The sequence below is a fragment of the Ruditapes philippinarum genome, unplaced genomic scaffold (genome assembly GCF_026571515.1).
Source record: "Ruditapes philippinarum isolate M1 unplaced genomic scaffold, ASM2657151v2 ctg1934_1_1_1_1, whole genome shotgun sequence".
NCBI classification, from domain to species: Eukaryota; Metazoa; Mollusca; class Bivalvia; order Venerida; family Veneridae; genus Ruditapes; species Ruditapes philippinarum.
The window spans coordinates 81,845-100,809 of record NW_026859689.1 but is presented as its reverse complement, the minus strand read 5'-3'; the positions used below and the strand labels follow the sequence as shown (position 1 = coordinate 100,809).

The window sequence follows — 18,965 nt, the reverse complement described above, 5'->3', positions numbered from 1 at the left end:
CTTTGGCGTTTTCAGTCCTGAGCATGTGTTGTAGATCAGAACGAACACCACTGTGTAAAGTAACGTGCTACAATTCCTACGATTTGAAGAAAATACCACATTTGTGAAACAACACTTCTGGTAAACATTCAAGTTTCTGACAACTTGCCTCTGAGATATGCCTGTCTGCAACATACCACTCCCCCCTCACCGTCTATTTATCTCGTCAGGCATATGGCGCCGTCTTTAATTCTAATTCATTATATCTAACATTATATTGAGATGTTTTTGTCTTCAATTCTTAATCTATTAAACCTATTTGTAGAATCCGATCAATATAAAATCGTTCGGTTTTTTGTTTAACTTTTTGTTCGTTTCCATCATATACTAGTATCAGGAAAAAACCTCGTACACATGCGTGCTACCGACAGTAATTACGCGTAACCAGAGAGGTGTTCCGGAAGCGGAAATGATATGAGCCGCGTCACGACAAAACCAACACAGCGGGTTGGCGACCAGCATGGATCCAGACAAGCCTGCGCATCCCCGCAGTCTAATCAGGATCCATGCTGTTCGCTAGCAGTTTCTTTACTTGTTATAGGGTCTCTAAGCGAACAGCATGGATCCTGATCAGACTGCCTGGATGCGCAGGCTGGTCTGGATCCATGCTGGTCGCAAACCTACTATGTTGGTTTTGTCGTGACGCGGCTCATATCTCAGTTCTGTTTGACTATTGAAAATTCTACGAGCGTGCAATATTTCAGGGTATCAGAGACAGAGTGTGCTCTCCTCATCAGCTGGATATTAAAGACAACAACCTTTTTTGCGGGATTATTTTATTAGTGGATTATAAAAAAAAACTCATAAACAGAATAAAACCAGACCCGAACATAAAGTTTATTGTATTGATTTGCATATTCATATACATCACCAAAATCAGTTTAAATGCGATCCAGTGTACTAATTTATGCAAGCAATAAAATAAATAATAGAATAACATTTTTATACTAATCAAATAATTGCTAATTTATTAAGAAATGCGATTTTGATTGAGTTATTATTATTTACTATGCTTTAAAATATTGATTACAATGTCTATGTTAATCATATAAAGTAATTGTTATTTTGCAACAATGCAATAAACTTATTTGATACATAATTATAGGTTATTTAAAATTAACTGTACAATTCGGGAATATATACGAACATATACCACTAAAGATAAAGCCGTTATTTATCGGAATAGAAAATGTGTTTAGCGTCTTGCGAAAACGAAACCACGAAGAAATTTTCAATGTAAGGACAAGATAAATTAGAATATGATATTTGATCACCTTTTTCATTTCTTGTTTCTCAATAATTTGGGTATTCAATCATACGATATACTTCGTCCATTCTTCAGCTTTGTACATGTTCTTTGTCGATTCCAGTTATCTGGTTCATTCAAACCGCACCAACTTAAGTTTTGAACTTTTTGTGCTCTTGTGCATGCAATACTGCTATATAATTTGAACGATCACTTGACGTTCAAAAATCTTACGATTGAACAATTAAAAATACATATAATTATGTAGAATAATTGGATATATGAAATATTATATTTTGATAAAGTTTTTGCATGTTTAACAAGGGTATATTACAATAACACAAACTGTGTCATCTATGTCTCTCACAGTTGTTGGCGTCCGCGCCGAAGCGCAATGAAATCAGATTTTGTGAAAGGGCGACAGCAACTTCTCGAGCCTTTTAGTCGGCCATAATAAAAGCCGATTATTCTGATCGGTATGAGGGTGCTTGATTATTATTAATCAAAAATGAAATGCCGCGATATGTACAATGAATAGCGAACTGGAACATTTCGCAATGCAAACATTTTCAAATGAAATAACCTTTTTCCGTCTCTTCGGGGTTTTTTATTTATCATTTTGTAGTACACATTGGGTTATTAATATGGTATGTTAAAATAAAAAAAAACGATGAGTTGATGACCTAAACATTCCGAAAATCTATTTATAGAGGGATTTTCTATCGGTAATTCCAGGTCTCTCCCGGTCTATTTTGATCGAGATTCACTAGTGACCGGCGAATAGTATCACACGTTTATTGTCCGGTCTCTCCCGGTTTTGGAGTAGATGTTTGATATCGTTACAGAACAGAACAAATATTTTACAGATAAATTAGCTTTTTTTCCAAAATGAATGTTTGTTACTTAGTATGGTTACAATAATTAATAAACATAGACCAACTCTCAAATTTATTGATTATTATTATACAAAAACATACAATTCGAAAAAAAAACAACAATAGCATGTTTCATTTTATCTATATGAGATAAAAACAATAAATATGTACAATAATTGAGAAAAAAGGTACATTTTTATCGTATTAATATGACACTTTCAACTTTGAAACATTTTATTTAATTTGTCATTCGTGTTTAGTAAAGATGCCGAGGAATTATTCAAAGTTACAAATTAGATTTTATGAATTATTCAATTGATTGATAATTTAAAAAAAGATAAAGAAAAATACAAATGTACATGTACATGGTTTAAGAATAAACAACATTATATATTGAAAGATTAACCATAATTTACTGACTTTTTCCAGTTAAGTTTTGACTTATAATCATCGGTCAATATGACAATTGAATTCTTAAAATTTATTTTACAATGTTTATAAGAAAAAGAGAGTAGTAAACGTAAAAACTCAAAAACACAAAAAAGAGAGGAAAACAATATTCATAAAATTTGTATTTTTTTATATTGAAATAGATATAACAATTATTGTATTTATAATAAACAATTATGCTCAAAATAATCAACATGGTAATATAGCCAGTGCCATATTTTTACTAAGTGTGAACAGATACCTTAAGATGTGGTCTTCCATAATAAGGGACAATTACACAAGTGTGGTACGTGTTGATCATGCGTTACACATATGAATTATAAATGATTGTATACATGTATATCCGTTGCTATTAAAAATCACGATCATAAAGAAATAACAAGTAATATTCTAATCTCTAGCATGTCAATCAAAGTTCATAATGAACAATGTCTTTCATCTGTTCATTTTGGTAAAAACCAATTAACCATTGAAAAGTTTATAAGAATATCTTGTCATCATATGTCTACTAGTTCATCTTCACTTTCTGCATTTCTTGCTTGGACGTTTTGCTTTTCTTGTATAATATATATGTAATACAAAATTAACGTAGCAGTGTATGACTAAAACAAGTTATTAAACGTTGTGTCCCTTATCATTTATAATTTGCATTGTATTCAAATATTTAACAATACCATTTATCATCATGCAATTTTTTCTATTATCTTCAACAATAATTTGGTTAACAACATTATTTTTTTTTAATCATTGTTCAATATTTATGTATCTATTACAGTTTAACACTTTCTTTAAATTAAAAATATCGCACATTTCAGTCCACCAGGCTAAAACTATATTTTCCCTTTTCTCTTCCTTTACTTTTTAATATATTCAAGACAATCCTGATTACATATGATATATGAATATAGAACATTGGTTACAATGATAAGTATTTTACCTGTCAGAGACGTTAATAATATGAAACGCCTTGTATAAAGCAGAGCATAAAGATAAGAAGAGATACAAAAAAATAGAATGTAACTACGACTCTACAAATTACGAGAGGTTCTTCAACACTTTATCAACCGATGCTAGCTGACTCTTCAGCCTTTGGTATTGGTCCAAAGTTAAAGATATTCCTGAAATGTTAAGAATACAGAGCCCGTAATAACGTCTTTTTCTCGAAAAGCAGGTAAACAGTTAATTTCGGCAACAGACGTATGGCCGGTACAGACCGGAGTATCTAGCTCAAGGGTAACTGTTTATGTCGTTAACGAGGCTCTGTCAAGTTTCCGCTCAACAGCAACCCGAGAGCTAGATAGTCCCGTCTTCAAAAAGACACCTGGTTTCTTACTTTGATTCATTTTCTTGCATCTTACATGCTAATTATATTTCAAAAAGAAACTATGAAAACTAATGTTCGAATATACGAATGTTTTAACCAAGTAGTGTATAAACTTAACACAATGCTCATTTTCCTTGAGAATTACCCTGGGTTTCAGTGTTGAAACTCACGTGCATAGAAATATTTTACTTAGTTGATTGTTGGTACAATAAAAAAATCAGAAATTATATATGCATAACTTTATGGAATAGCAACAATTTTTCAACTTTATAAAAACAAAAAGCTTTTTGTTTACGTTTAAATTGACCATGTAAGCATAAATAATAACGGCAAGAAATGCAAGTTACCTTCTTTACTTGGCAGTAACTTCCCATCATCATGGTAATATTCTCTGATACCAACCGTTAATTTTCCATCCTTTTTATTTGCTGTCAAATACTTCATCATCGAAAGCTGTCCAAAATGATTAAAATAATTACAATAAATGATATAGTATAACAATAACTTATACATTTTTTAACTTTATTTAAAGGAAAAAAAAATAGCCTAAAAAAGATAAATATTGTTTTTCTATTCAACTTTCACTTATAAATGTTTTAAGGAATGCGAAATTAATTGCCCCTTTAGAAGTTTCACCAGTTTTATATTTCTTTCTTCTCATTTTTTTAGGTTATGGTGTCACTTTCTCACGTGACTAAAATTGTACTAAAATGAATGATACAAAAACTGTCAAAAGAATGTGACACCGGCTTAAGATTTAAAACGGCATTACGTTTTAAGAAATTTCTGGAAATATTGGTAGAAATAGTGGTTCACAAATCGGAGTACTAAAATCAATGTATATCAATTGATACCTCAAACATGATCTCGCCACCATGACCCATTTCAGAGCCTTCATACGCCTTCTTTTTTTTCTTACTGGTGGATGGTCCCGCTGTTACCGCCTTTCTTTTAACAGTTGTCACGCCCTCTGTCTTTTTTGGTTTTGCTTTCTCGCCTGGTGTCTTCTTTTTTGGTGTTTCTGGTTTCTTTGTTGTCGGTAAATCATCGAGAAACGAAAAAAACTGGAAAAAGAATTCAATGCACAAGTTCTTTGATTCTAATTACATTTTAACCAATTTTTTGATAACAAAATAAATGACAGATTTATGACAGAAAGATATTTCTAAAAATAGGTAGAAAATTTCAATATATCCAGTACATGATTTTTACCGTCTAACCTTAAGTGTTGGTTGTATGTGTATGTCTATAAGACTGTTGTACCGGTTCTAGAATTGTCAGACAAGCCAACATAACTCAAGCATTGTTATGAACGAATACTAAGTATGACGTCATTTCTCCACTATAATTGAAATTGTATATATATAAGCTACTTTTAGAAAAATAATGATAGAGAAAATGATAAATTTCGTAATTTCTTTCGATTTTTAAAGTACAGTTACAACGTAAGAAAAGGAATTTTAAAAAATGGTCGACGTTAAAGCTTTATGGAAACTCTTTTGCGAAAACTGCAGAACCTCGTTACCGAGGCGCTTATAACTCATACTCTCGAGCTAGATATTTTGGTCTGTACTGATACGTGCACCGAAGTGAAATGGCCCCTAAGTGACTCCCGGTCAATATTCTCTCTGTTCTTGAGATATTAAATGAAAAGGTGCAAAATCTCTCACACACCCTAGCACCGTTTTAGGCGGTATTCAATCCTCAATATTGATGATCCCGAAAGAAAATAAGACTACAGTGAGATAAAGTAATGGACATGTTACAGCTGTCAGATTTTATTACAGTCAATACAATCGGAACGATCGGCTATTATGACCGACAAAAAGGCTCGAGAAGTTGCAATTGCCCTTTCACAAAATCTGATTTCATTCCATAAGAGGCGCCGCGCTTCGGCGCGGACGCCAAATAGACATTGACATTTTGTACAAGGTATTCATTTTTTTAGATTACAGGATCATAGTGATCGGCTTAAGTATCAAGTAGTTATTTTACTTCAGATGCCCAACATGTTCGACTTACATTATGAAATTTACTATGTACTAATATTTTACGTTGCATAAAGTTAATCATTATGAAATACAACATCTGACAATTGCGGTGGTTCCTCAAAAGAAAATAAAAAATTGAATGGTAATTTTTTTAGACACGCTTGTATTTGATGACACATTTTCTTAAAAAGAGCTGCGTGTCCTTTTGAATGTTTACCCGTTTTATGACACTGTCAATTAGAACTTAATTTACACCATATATACAGGTACTGAGTCCTTGACTTTTCGTATGAATATTATAAGGATAAATTTTCACGAGTAATAGCGGAAGTTTTATTATACCCTAAGATAAAAATGTTTAGCGTAATATTTAAAGCAAAACTTGTGATAATTCATACCTGGGAGCTCGAAGAGTCACTCACACTTGAAAGTTCTTCTTCTTTCGACTCTTGTTGATGTAAAACATTATTGGATGACGTTTTCTGCACCTGAACTTTTTTTTGAGACTGTATAAGAAAACAAAAACAATTCTGACTATATTTAGAGAGAGACACTACGTGATGCAAGAGTATGCGGGATAAGGACATTTGAGAAAAAGATCGTTTGGAAAGGATACAAAATACAAAAGACTACCAAGTCAAAATTTAGCTCAAAATACAGTGACTTTTTTCACAAGGAGCAAAAGAAATTGGCTGTATTTGTCACTTCTGTAATATTTTGAAGAATGAACCGTTCATATGACCATTGAAAACTAGGAGACTGATGTAAATATTAGATTTTATTTGCACTTTTAGCGAAATCTCTCAAATATACAAAACTTTGGTCCGATGGAAAAATATAAAATGACTATAAAACAACTGCTCCTTTGATACTGCGGATGATCACGTGACCAACATCGTACAATGGGCTCATAAAATGGCTGCCTAAACGCTCGGTAAAAGCAGTGAAATTGAGGTAAGCATACAGTTAACGTTCATGTCAATATTCATGTCCTTAAAGATTATAATGTCCCAAAAGTTGGCCTTCAGCAATTTACTGCTGAATTATACTAAATATGTTTCAAGTGCGATTTTGTAATATTTATTATTTTGATGCACAGGAAGCCAATGGGACCACAAACACTTGGGTCAGGAGCTCAAAACGCCTTCAAAATCCAAATAAAATATATATTTGTCAATCCCAGCACATGTACTGATCATATATTTAAATAAAAACTTAATATTAGCCGTTTTTTAACATCATATTTCAACATTTTTAAATAACACATATATTTAAGATATACATTTTATTTGGATTTTAAAGGCGTTTTAAGCTCCACAACCAAGTGTCTTTGGAAATGTCAACCAAATTCTATATCATTATTCACATTTTATTTGATCTTCTTTGGTAAAAGAAAAACGTGGATTTTAATACTTACTTACATAGAATAAGTGTTTAAAATCATTTGCGAACACTTTTTTTTTTTCAGATGGTATATCACATCTAACATTTATCAGGGCAATAGTGTAAATAAATAAATTGCAATGCAAAACACTGATTAAACCCATGTCAAAATACAAAGTCAGAAATACAATCGAGCATATCTCCGAAGTAACTAGGTTATGCAAACATTTTGTACTTAGCTATCATTTTCGGAAAATAAATAAACGTTGAGTGTTCGAAATTATTTTACCAATCAGACTGCAGTGTTTCAAATGAAAATGAATACATTTCCTTTGTACATAACAATTTTGAAAAATAAATAACCGTTTAATGTTTAAAAATGTTTTTGTCCAATCAAACTTGTACATCTGCTTTCTATTAAAGTCAGTTCTAGTAAATTTTAAGCATATTTACAAAATTAAATTGGTCGTGCGGCTACGTCACCCCCGACCTATTTAACTTAACTTAACTTTTATAATAATGAACACTTAAACGAAATATCAAATTCAGGAGAAAATCTTTTATAGTTGCTATATCAGTAACCTTGTATATCATTCAGAATTAAAAGATGAGGAAAAAGATAATAATCATAATACCATATATTGATAAAAGTAATCCATCTTTTTAATCTTGAAAGTCGCTTTTTAAACCAGGATATTTAAACACGACAAACTTATTGTTAACATGACATATTCCGATTACCTCGGCTATCATGCAAATGATAAAGATACGTGTATTGTCGAATGCTTTAAATGTAATCAAGTGCAATCGCATCAGTTTCGATACTTTCCGTTACGTAATAGAAAGAGCATCGAAACACGAGGCTATCTGATTTGTACGATATTAATCAGATTGCCGAGTGTTTTGATGTTCTTTCTCTTTTGCATTATAGTCAAACATAAAAAAACACGTTCCCTGTTGTCACAATATGAAACCCCGGGAAAAGGTAACCAAAGAACGCGCATCTGAATATCACATTTCTGTCGCTTTCCCTTTCTCTTCCGTCACAACATGTAAACCCCAGCAAAAATGAGGCAATCAATGGGCATGCTCTAGAGTGCGGGTAACTAATACCTGCACTCCAGTTAACTCACTGTGCATGTACACTGCGGTATACCTTACCTCGTATATTGCTATATATTATGAGGACTTTTATCCCATTTCGCGACCTTGAACGGGGAACGAAGGTAAGTTTAGCGACGATTTTTTTTAAAACTATTGGCTATTTCATTTATCACAACAAGTTTTATATATCTAGAGGTATTTTTGTATATCTAAAAGACATCAAAGTGTTACAGATATTTGTAAAATTGATTAAATTACCCCTAAACGATCGGCTGCTCACTAGAAAAAACTGAACGCAATAGTGTAGAACCGTTAGAGATTATTATATTACCAAGATAAAAAAAATTGAAACTAGAATTTTTTTCATTCATTATCCAAGTATGCTAAGTCCAAATTTCAGGCAAACAGTGTGAAAGTTCAAAAAGATACAGGCCAAAAAAGATACCGAGTATTGATTTTAAGTGTACATAGTATTGCACAATAGCCCAACTTTAGTGTACAGTGTATTGCAAAACAGAATGAGCAAATTAGAAGGGAATATTTTTATCTAATTTTCACCTCTGTTTATTGATGCCATTTTATTTTGCTGATAATGTACTGATTTCATATTCAACAATGCATATTCAGTCTTGATACCCATCTCTAAAAAGAAGAACAAAAACTATTTAGATGACATTAATTATAGGTTTTTACAGGGCAAGTGTGCCTTAAGACACACTTTGTAAAATATTGGCCCGAGGGCTAATGCCATCCAAGTATGCCGGTATCGCCTTAACCTTTTACTGCATGAGTATATTGCGAAAAAAACTGTTTTCATCGAAAAGCCTCCAGTCACAAGTTCAAACTGCTTTGAAACTATAAACAAAGCTTCAATACTAGTCAAACTTTGCACAAAGTGTTGACTGGACCATAGCCTGTGGAACAGCATGCTCAATCTTAAATTTCCAGTTTCCATGGCAACGGGGACGTTTCAAGATTGCCAAAAAAATCACTATTTTGCGACATGAGACACACCAATATTTTGCAAGTATAAAATTGTAACGTCTGTTTAACTTCATTCTTAGGCAGAAACTCATTATTAGTTACATGTGTATAAACATGATATTTACACAAACATATATGGCAGGATAGCTATTTCATTTAAATAAGATTTATTTTAAACATAAACAATGGAAAAAAAGAAAAAGAAATTAGAAATGCAACTAAATAAGACAATTTCCAGATGAGTACTAAGCATAAGAAAACAGACAAAAATAAGTATTTTTTTATTTAGACTGGCACTTAAAGTAAATTTAGCAAGAGTCTAGAAATTAACTATTTCAAGCTAACCAGAAAAATATTATATGTATATTAAATATATATCAAAAGAAGACAAAAAATATTGGAAAGACCAGACTAATGAACAGAGGTCAAATTGGAGATATTGCAGTATATTAAATGTTGGTAGTATAAAAAACATCTAGTGGAAACGTCCGCTGCTATTTATAAATTCAAATACTGCATCTTATATCCATGTGTTTTTGTTTTTTTTTATAATGATTTGACGGATCTCCATATAGATGGGTTAGGAGATCAATGGAACATATTGAAGTCAAAGATTAAAAAAGTGCATTTCTTATTTGTGTGTAATTCTTGCAAGTAAAGAAAAAGTGGTGGTTGTCTTCAATTAGGCCACAACTGCATAATAGAGATGATATTATGTTTTTTTAAGAATAAATGGTGATTAAAAGAGCTGCATTTCGTTCTAAATCTTGTATGAAGAATTTGTGACCGTCTATCTCCATAATAGAAGTGTCGGGGAGTTTTAATTTTGTCTTCGTTCAAAAAGCTTTTGAAAGAATTCAATGACCATAGCTGACGGCTTTCAATCGGTAAGGAATTCCATTCACGATGTGCCGTTGGTAGAAAGGAGTTATAGTATAGAGTTGTTCTTGTACGAATTGTATCGATATTTTGAGAATTATGTAAGTTATATGTAGTATTCAGGTCAACAAGATCTGGTACAACAGACGATAGATGGGATGGCGTGAGACAATTTTTCATTTTGTAAAGTTGAATAAGCTTATGTTTCCTTCTTCTGTCAGAAAATGATTCCCAATTTACATCATTGTATAAATCAGCTAACGATATCAGCTTTGTTGCACCCGTCACAATACGTGCTGCTTCATTTTGAAATTTTGTCTAATTCTTGTTTTTCGTAGGATGTACGATTGTCCCATATTATATCAGCATATTCAATAATATGACGAATAAAGGATGTAATTATGATTTCTAGAGCCCTGCGGTCTAGTTTGAATTAAAGTTTACGCATTATGTTTATTCTATTCCATGCCTTTTCTTTTATAATTGATATGGGAATGCCAAGAGCAATCATCATAAAAAAAACACTCCTAGATGTTTGTGATCAGAAACTTGAGGGATTTGTTGGCCATGCATGGAGAAAGGTGTATGATGTGGTTTATTAATTCTTATTGATATAATCATGAACTCGGAGTTAGATGGATTAAAGTGAACAAGCCATTTATCAGCCCAAAGACAAATCTTTTGTATGTCATTTTGCATGGCATCATGTGTTTCAGAAGGTGTTTCAACTATCAGATGGAGACTAGTGTCATCTGCAAAAAGATTGATGTTGGAACCAATATCTTGAACGATATCGTTGATATAAACAAGAAATAGAAGAGGCCCAAGTATTGATCCTTGGGGGACTCCAGATGCAATTGTAACACAGTCCGACATGGTACCAGGAAGAACAACCTGTTGTCTACGATTTGTTAATTAATCAGAAAGCCATTGGTGTACATTTCCACGAATTCCAGATTCATGAAGTTTCACTAACAAACCTTGGTGCCAAATTTTATCAAATGCTTTACTAATATCAAAAAATACAACCCTCACCTCCAGGCCATCATCTAAAGCCTTGAAAAAATTATTGTTAAGATACGCAAGTTGGTAAACCTGGCAAGAATCCCGACTGATATGGAGTGAAGAATGAAATGTGTCTGTAAAAGTTAAAGATATGTTAATAGACTACTCGTTCAAATATTTTTTCAATAGTGTTGAGTAAAGATATAGGTCTATGATTGTTTACAACAGCAGGATCACCTTTCTTATATACAACACAGACATTTGACAACTTCCAGGATATCGGCATTTTCTTGGATCTTAGTGAGAAGTTAAAGAGCTTGTGAAAGGGATGAGAAAGTTGTTGGTAGGCCTCATGTAAAACTCGATAACTGATAGTGTCAGGTCCAGATGCTTTATCGGTTTTTAAAGATTTCAGTACATCCTCAATTTCAGAAGGAGATATATAAATCGTTTCCAAGGTCTGTTGATTGTCTGTGTCTGAGGGTCTGGGGGATTCCTGTTAGAGTCGTCAACCATTGTCTGGTTCTTGAAAGTAGATTAGCCTTTTCACGTTCTTCAGATACAATGGAATTAGTAATTGGATCAATAAGAGAAGGAATACCTTTTTTGATGAATATGATACAAAGGAGTTGAGGATTTTCCAATAATCTTTTGATGATATGGAAGTTGATTTAAAATTGTCAGACAATGAAAGAAAGTAACGAGATTTGCTGTCTTTGACTAGCTGAACTGCTTCATTTCTGAGTCTACGAAATTTTAACCAATGATGTTGACTTTGAGAAATTTTTGCTTTTCTGTAGGCGCGCTTACGTTGCCTTATTTTTGTTTTTATTTGATTGTTCATCCACGGAGAGTCATTAGGCTTGATTTTTACATTTTTGTTTGGAATACAAAATTTTGATATGTTTATGATCATAGTGTTTGTAATATTCTCAATAAAGGTGTCAATATCATCATCTTGAAGTTCGTCCCAGTTAACTAGATTCATCTTGCTACGCAGCAAGTCATAGTTGCCTTTCTCATAGAGCCACACATATCTATCAAAAGACTTAGCTTTGGGTTTTATGTAGGTAAAAACAGCAAAGATTGGGCAGTGATACCTGACATGTTGCTGCAGAAACGGATCACCAACATCAGCCTTTATAAAATTGTCTATGTTGTTAGTAAAGAACAGGTCAATTAGTAAAGAAGAATTTTCTGTAGAGTGTGTGTGTTCATCAATGATTTGGTTCATTTTGTTGACATAGTGCTTGTTCTTTTCGGGGAGAAGTCTGAGAGTCAATGTTCAAATTGAAATCACCTGCTAATATCACATCTGAAATGCCAGTATCTATGGCTAGTCCCAATGAATCTTCAATAAGAGAATAATAAATCATATCGGAACTAGGGGGGGGGGGGCGATAGAAAACGCCAAACAAAACTTTCTTAACGCTAGACAATCTGAGTTCGAGCCATATGCATTCTAGATGATTTAGCTCAAGGTCGGTTCTACGTACATATGAGATAGATTCTTTGACATAAATAAGAACCCCAACATGATTATCGTTGGTGCGATCTTTTCTAATGGGTTCATGGAATCCAGTAAACAAGAGATCCACTGTAGACACTGTGTCACCTTGATTTGGAAGTAAAAGTAGTGTAAAAGAAAAATAGCATTATTAAAAGTATAGTCCTATGCATGTTTGATGCTAATATACTTCAAGTAAAACTTCTGCGTACGTTTCTTTGTAAATACAACCAGCTTTATTTCCTCTTTTTCAAACGGAAAATATTGTTTTGTTGTTTAAACTAATTGGACATACCTTACGCTATCGTTTTAAATTTGAATATCATTTTTTTCACTGTTCACAATGCAATTGAAAAATAGTATTTTGATGTTGTTGTTTTATGTATAACTATATTCTTTCATTGTTTTGAACTTAATTCACGCTAACATTCATGCTATTCATTTGCACTTTTTCAAGTTAAAGGATTTAACAAGCTCGTGTGATTCCGCTATTTTTCGCCATTTTCTGTCATCTTTTACTCTTTCATCTGCTTAATTTTTTTTTATAAATGGACTAGACCAATTTCCATATTTTTGAACAGTCCATTCCATGACATAAAGATGACAATAGGAAGCCATTAGTTTCTACAAGGTTCCGACAAGGCAAGGTTAAATATTTATACTATTCAAAATTTGATATGGACCAGTTTTATAGTCTGTAAATTTTTTCGTGCATTGAATAATTTATGATATGGTTTGTTTGTTTATTTAATGACTTTTTGTTCGTTACCATCATATACTTGTATCAGGAAATCATCTCGTACACATGAGTTCTGCCGACAGTAATTACGCGTAACCAGAGAGGTGTTCCAATTGATTGTAAGGAAGCGGAAATGATATAAGAGGCGTCACGACAAAACCAACATGGTGTGTTTGCGACCAGCATGGATCCAGACCAGCATGCGCATCCGCGCAGTCTGATCAGGATTCATGCTGTTCGCTTACCAACTCTATAACAAGTAGAGAAACTGATAGCGAACAGTATGGATCCTGATCAGACTGTTGATTTTGTCATGATGCAGCTCATACATCAGTCCTGTTTGACTATTGAACATTCTACGAGCGTTAAATATTTCAGGGTATCGGAGACAGAGTGTGCTCTCCTCATCAGCTGGAAATTAAAGACAACAACCTTTTTGCGAGATAATTTTATTAGTGGATTTAAAAAACTCATTAGCAGAATAAAACCAGACCTGAACATAAAGTTTATTGTATTGATTTGCATATTCAAATACATCACCAAATCAGTTAAAATGCGATCCAGTGTACTAATTTATGAAAGCAATACAATAAATAATAGAATAACATTTTTATACTTACCAAATAATTGCTAATTCATGAAAGAAACGCGATTTTGATTGAGTTATTATTATTTACTATGATTTAAAATATTGATTACAATGTCTATGTTAATCATATAAAGTAATTGTTATTTTGCAACAATGCTAAAACTATTTTCCTTTTTTCCTTCCTTTACTTCGACAATCCTGATGACACATGATATATGAATATAGAAAATTGGTTTCAATAATAAGTGTTTTACCTGCCAGACACGTTAATAATTTGAAACGCCTTGTATAAAGCACAACATAAATGGGAAAAGGTAAAAAGAGATACAAAAAAAATAGAATGCAACTTCAACTCTACAAATTACGAGAGGTCCTTCAAAACTTTATCAACCGATGCTAGCTGACCCTTCAGCCTTTTGTATTGGTCCAAAGTTAAAGATATTCCTGAAATGTTAAGAATACAGAGTCCGTAATAACACCTTTTCTCGAAAAGCAGGTTAACAGTTAATTTCGATAACGCACATATGTCCGGTACAGACCGGATTATATTTCTGGAAATAACTGTTTATGGCATTAACGAGGCTATGTCAAGAGGCCGCTCAACAGCTACCCGAGAGCTAGATAGTCTTAAAAAAGACACAAGGTTTCTTACTTTGATTCATTTTCTTGCATCTTACATAATAATTATATTTCAAAAAAGAAACGATGAAACTAATGTTCGAACATACGAATTTTTTACGCAAGTAGTGTATAAACTTAACACAATATTCAGTTTCCTTAAGAATTACTTTGGGCTTTAGCATTGAGACTCACGTGTCTAGAAATATTTTACTTAGTTGATTGTTGGTACAATAAAAATCAGAAATTATATATGCATAACTTTAAGGAATAGCAACATTTTTTCAACTTTATAAAAACAAAAAGCTTTTTGTTAACGGTAAGCATAAATAATCACGGCAAGAAATGCAAGTTACCTTCTTTACTTGGCAGTAACTGTCCATCATCATGGTAATATTCTCTGATACCAACCAATAATTTTCCATTCTTTTTATTTGCTGTCAAATACTTCATCATCGAAAGCTGTCCAGAATGATTAAAAAATTACAATAAATGGAATTAATTGCCCGTTTAAAAGTTTCACCAGTTTTATTTTTCTTTCTTCTCTTTTTTTCAGGTTATGGTGTCACTTTCTCACGTGACTAAAATTGTACTAAAATGAATGATACAAAAACTGTCAAAAGAAGGTGCCACCGGCTTAAGATTTAAAACGGTATTACGTTTTAAGAAATTTCTGGAAATATTGGTAGAAATAGTGGTTCAAAATTCGGAGTACTAAAATCAATGTATATCAATTGATACCTCAAACATGATCTCGCCACCATGACCCATTTCAGTGCCTTCATACGCCTTCTTTTTCTTACTGGTGGATGGTCCAGCTGTTAACGCCTTTCTTTTTGCACCTGTCACGCCCTCTTTATTCTTTGGTTTTGCTTTCTCGTCTGGTGTCTTCTTTTTTGGTGTTTCTGGTTTCTTTGTTGTCGGTAAATCATCGAGAAACGAAAAAAACTGGAAAAAGAATTAAATGCACAAGTTCTTTGATTCTAATTACATTTTAACCATTTTTTTTATAACAAAATAAATGACAGATTTATGACAGAAAGATATTTCTAAAATTAGGTAGAAAATAAGACCACAGTTAGATAAAATAAAAGACATTTTACAGCTGTCAGATTTTATTACAGTCAATAATAGTCATTGTCATTTTGTACAAGGTATTCATATTTTTTGTAGATTACAGGATCATAGTCATCTGCATAAGTATCAAGTAGTAATTTTACTTCAGATGCCCAACATGTTCGACTTACATTGTGATATTTACTATGTACAAATATTTTACGTTGCATAAAGTTAATCATTATGAAATACAACATCTGATAATTGCGGTAGTTCCTCTCAAGAAAATAGAAATTGCATGGTAATTGTTTTTAGACACGCTTGTATTTGATGACACATAACTTAAAAAGAGCTGTGTGTCCTTTCAAATGTTTTCCCGTTTTATGACACTGTCAATTAGAACTTAATTTACACCATATATACAGGTACTGAGTCCTTGACTTTCCGTATGAATATTATAAGGATAAATTTTCACGAGTAATAGCGGAAGTGTTATTATACCCTGATATAAAATTGTGTTTTTGTGTAATATTTAAGCAAAACTTGTGATAATTCATACCTCGGAGTCCACAGAGTGACTTGAAATTTCTTCTTCTTTCGACTCTTGTTGTTGTAAACAATTATTGAATAACGTTTTCTCCACCTGAACTTGTTTTTCGGCCTATATTAGAAAACAAAATCTATTCAGACTATATTTAGAGAGAGACACTACTTGAGGGGTTAAGACATTTGAGAAAAAGATCGTTTGGAAAGAATACAAAATACAAATGACTACCAAGTCAACACTTAACTCAAAATGCAGTTACATTTTCACAAAGGAGCAAAACAAATTGGCTTGATTTGTCACTTCTGATATATTTTAAAGGATGAACCGTTTATCTGACCATTGAAAACTATGAGACTGATGTACATATGAGATTCTATTTGCACTTTTAGCGAAATCTCTCAAATATACAAAGCTTTGGTCCGATGGAAAAAAATATAAAATGACTCTAAAACAACTAAATAAAATAGTTGTGTGTCCTTTTAAAAGTTTACCCGTTTCATGATACTGTCAATTAGAACCTACTTTACACCATATATACAGGTACTGAGTCCTTGACTTTTCACAACTACACAGCCACGCTTATTACCAACCGAATTTCGGCTGAAATATACATGCATGCATAGTAAATAGTTCCGTATGTTCGGTACCAATTTAGAAAATCCGTACATTCATTCATTACAGGAGGGTTATCATACATTTGAAATGTACTGGGTATCATGTTATCAAAATTACAGTTAATTTGTGCTGTGTGCAAAAAATATATGAATGTGCGACTGAATCGAATCACGTGACGGGTCAGCTGTAAACATGCTGTTATTTGATACAGACATCCAGGATATTTTGAAGAAATTGTAAGTTCTTTATTAATTTTGACCATAGGTGTTCGGCGCGTTGATTGGTCATTACCCCCGGGGCAACGCCCCCACCCACTCACTCTTCAACCCTCCTACATCTCCAAACCATGTAAAATGCAGTATTTTTCATTTTAAACATGTTTTAATATTTGGTATATGCTTTTAATTCAATAACCTACATCTCCCACAAAAAATTTAAAAAAATGATATATATACTAAATATACATATTATATCATTTTTTTAGTTTTTTTTGGGGATTTTAAAAGGAAATTTGGGTGCAAATTTTTATTTTTTAAATTCCCGATAAAACAAATAAATAAAAAAGTTTGGGGAAAAAATTTTTTGGGGACTTTTTTTCACTTTTCAAGTAATCATTTTTGGGAAACATAAACCCAAAAATTTTGCATATTTTTTTTTTGCCAAGACACATCAAATAGAATACAATCTTGAAAAATTTTTTTCCCAATCTGGTAAATGTCAAAAGCCTCAGTGGAGTCCCTTTAAGTAATTCAAATATGACATTGACCTCTAGATGACTGACCATCAAGGTCAAATACTGAATTAAACTTTGTGTCATATTGTTAATATTTATTTGTTTTGTGTTCATAAGAAGAATTCCTTGAAAAACATTCACCTCATTTTGACTTGAAAGTACATAATTTTATTATAACAACCTTAGAATTCAGAAACCAGAGGCCATTAATGCTAAAGGTATCAGAATATGACTCTGAAGTTTTCAATATTTATGATTTCTCTTGGGTTACAGTGATTTCTCTTGGGTTACAGTGATTTCTCTTGGGTTACAGTGATTTCTCTTGGGTTACAGTGTTTCCTCTTGGGTTACAGAGAGAAATAAGTTTCATTTTTGTATTTTATTATATTGAAAAAATGTATAATTTGCTGTCAAGTTGTGTGTAACTAAATGTGTAGTACATTTTACATTATTTTCTGTTCTTAGTAATCTATAGAATAAGTGTATATTTTAAAGAACCTCTGGTAAAAAATATTTAAAAAACTTATTTAGAGCATTTTAGATGTATAACAACTGAAAAGAGTAGCACTGAACACACAGTCATGTGTTGTAAAGGTAGCAAAATGTGAGCAAAGTATTATTTTGACTTCCATACAAAATACTGAATTAACAATTAATATAATCATACCCATTGCCAAAGGAAAAAGGAACTCAAGATAATTCTACATGGTCAATGAGTGCATATTACTATTTGAGAACTGCAACAAGATAAGTAAAAAATAAAAAATGTTATGTTTTCTAAGGCTTAATGGACCTTTAAAGGGTTATTATTTAATATTGCAGTTATCATCTGTGCAGACCAAATTGTGGTAACTTGCCTGGTTAATACTGATAACTTGTGCATGATCTTTAACGGAAGACATTAACTTTTGTTTTGCTTTTTTTTTTAGATGACTTCTGTCATGACAGTGAAGTTACAGTAGGTTCAGACAAGTTATATACATGTTTACAGGACAAGACAGCTCAGACTGGCAGTTTGTTATAATAGCAAAAGGTGATGAAGTTTCAGCCATGAAGTCTTCATCATGATGATGATGAGAGGTGATCCTATTTATAGATTCTTTGCAATTATCTGTAAGGAACAGCTTTCTGCTGTAGAGAAGAACAAAATCATATAGGTTTGTCATGATTTTGATAATAAATTTAGCTGTGTTGTTGATTGGATGTACAGAAAAGGTCTTTCCTTATAATACGGTTCTAAAGTATGCCATCTTGCGGTAATTACCTATCCCTTAGTAATTA

The 18,965-nt window shown here is 32.4% G+C and overlaps 1 protein-coding gene across 3 annotated transcripts in view; it reads right to left on the bottom strand.

The window, feature by feature from the left end:
- Positions 1 to 2,220: 2,220 nt before the first annotated feature.
- Positions 2,221 to 18,965, bottom strand: part of LOC132757520 (uncharacterized) — a 31,973-nt gene continuing 15,228 nt past the window's right edge. For 2 of the 3 annotated variants that reach the window (XM_060748827.1, XM_060748829.1), the window contains 4 exons: positions 16,349 to 16,450; positions 4,789 to 4,998; positions 4,282 to 4,387; positions 2,221 to 3,728 (listed from right to left, as the gene is read on the bottom strand). In XM_060748827.1, coding sequence (XP_060604810.1) covers positions 3,646 to 3,728; positions 4,282 to 4,387; positions 4,789 to 4,998; positions 16,349 to 16,450 — 501 coding nt within the window. In that variant the 3' untranslated portion in view covers positions 2,221 to 3,645. Of the gene's footprint in view, positions 3,729 to 4,281; positions 4,388 to 4,788; positions 4,999 to 14,271; positions 14,560 to 15,089; positions 15,196 to 15,474; positions 15,682 to 16,348; positions 16,451 to 18,965 lie in introns of those variants that run through there. The other variant, XM_060748828.1, reaches the window with a different exon arrangement.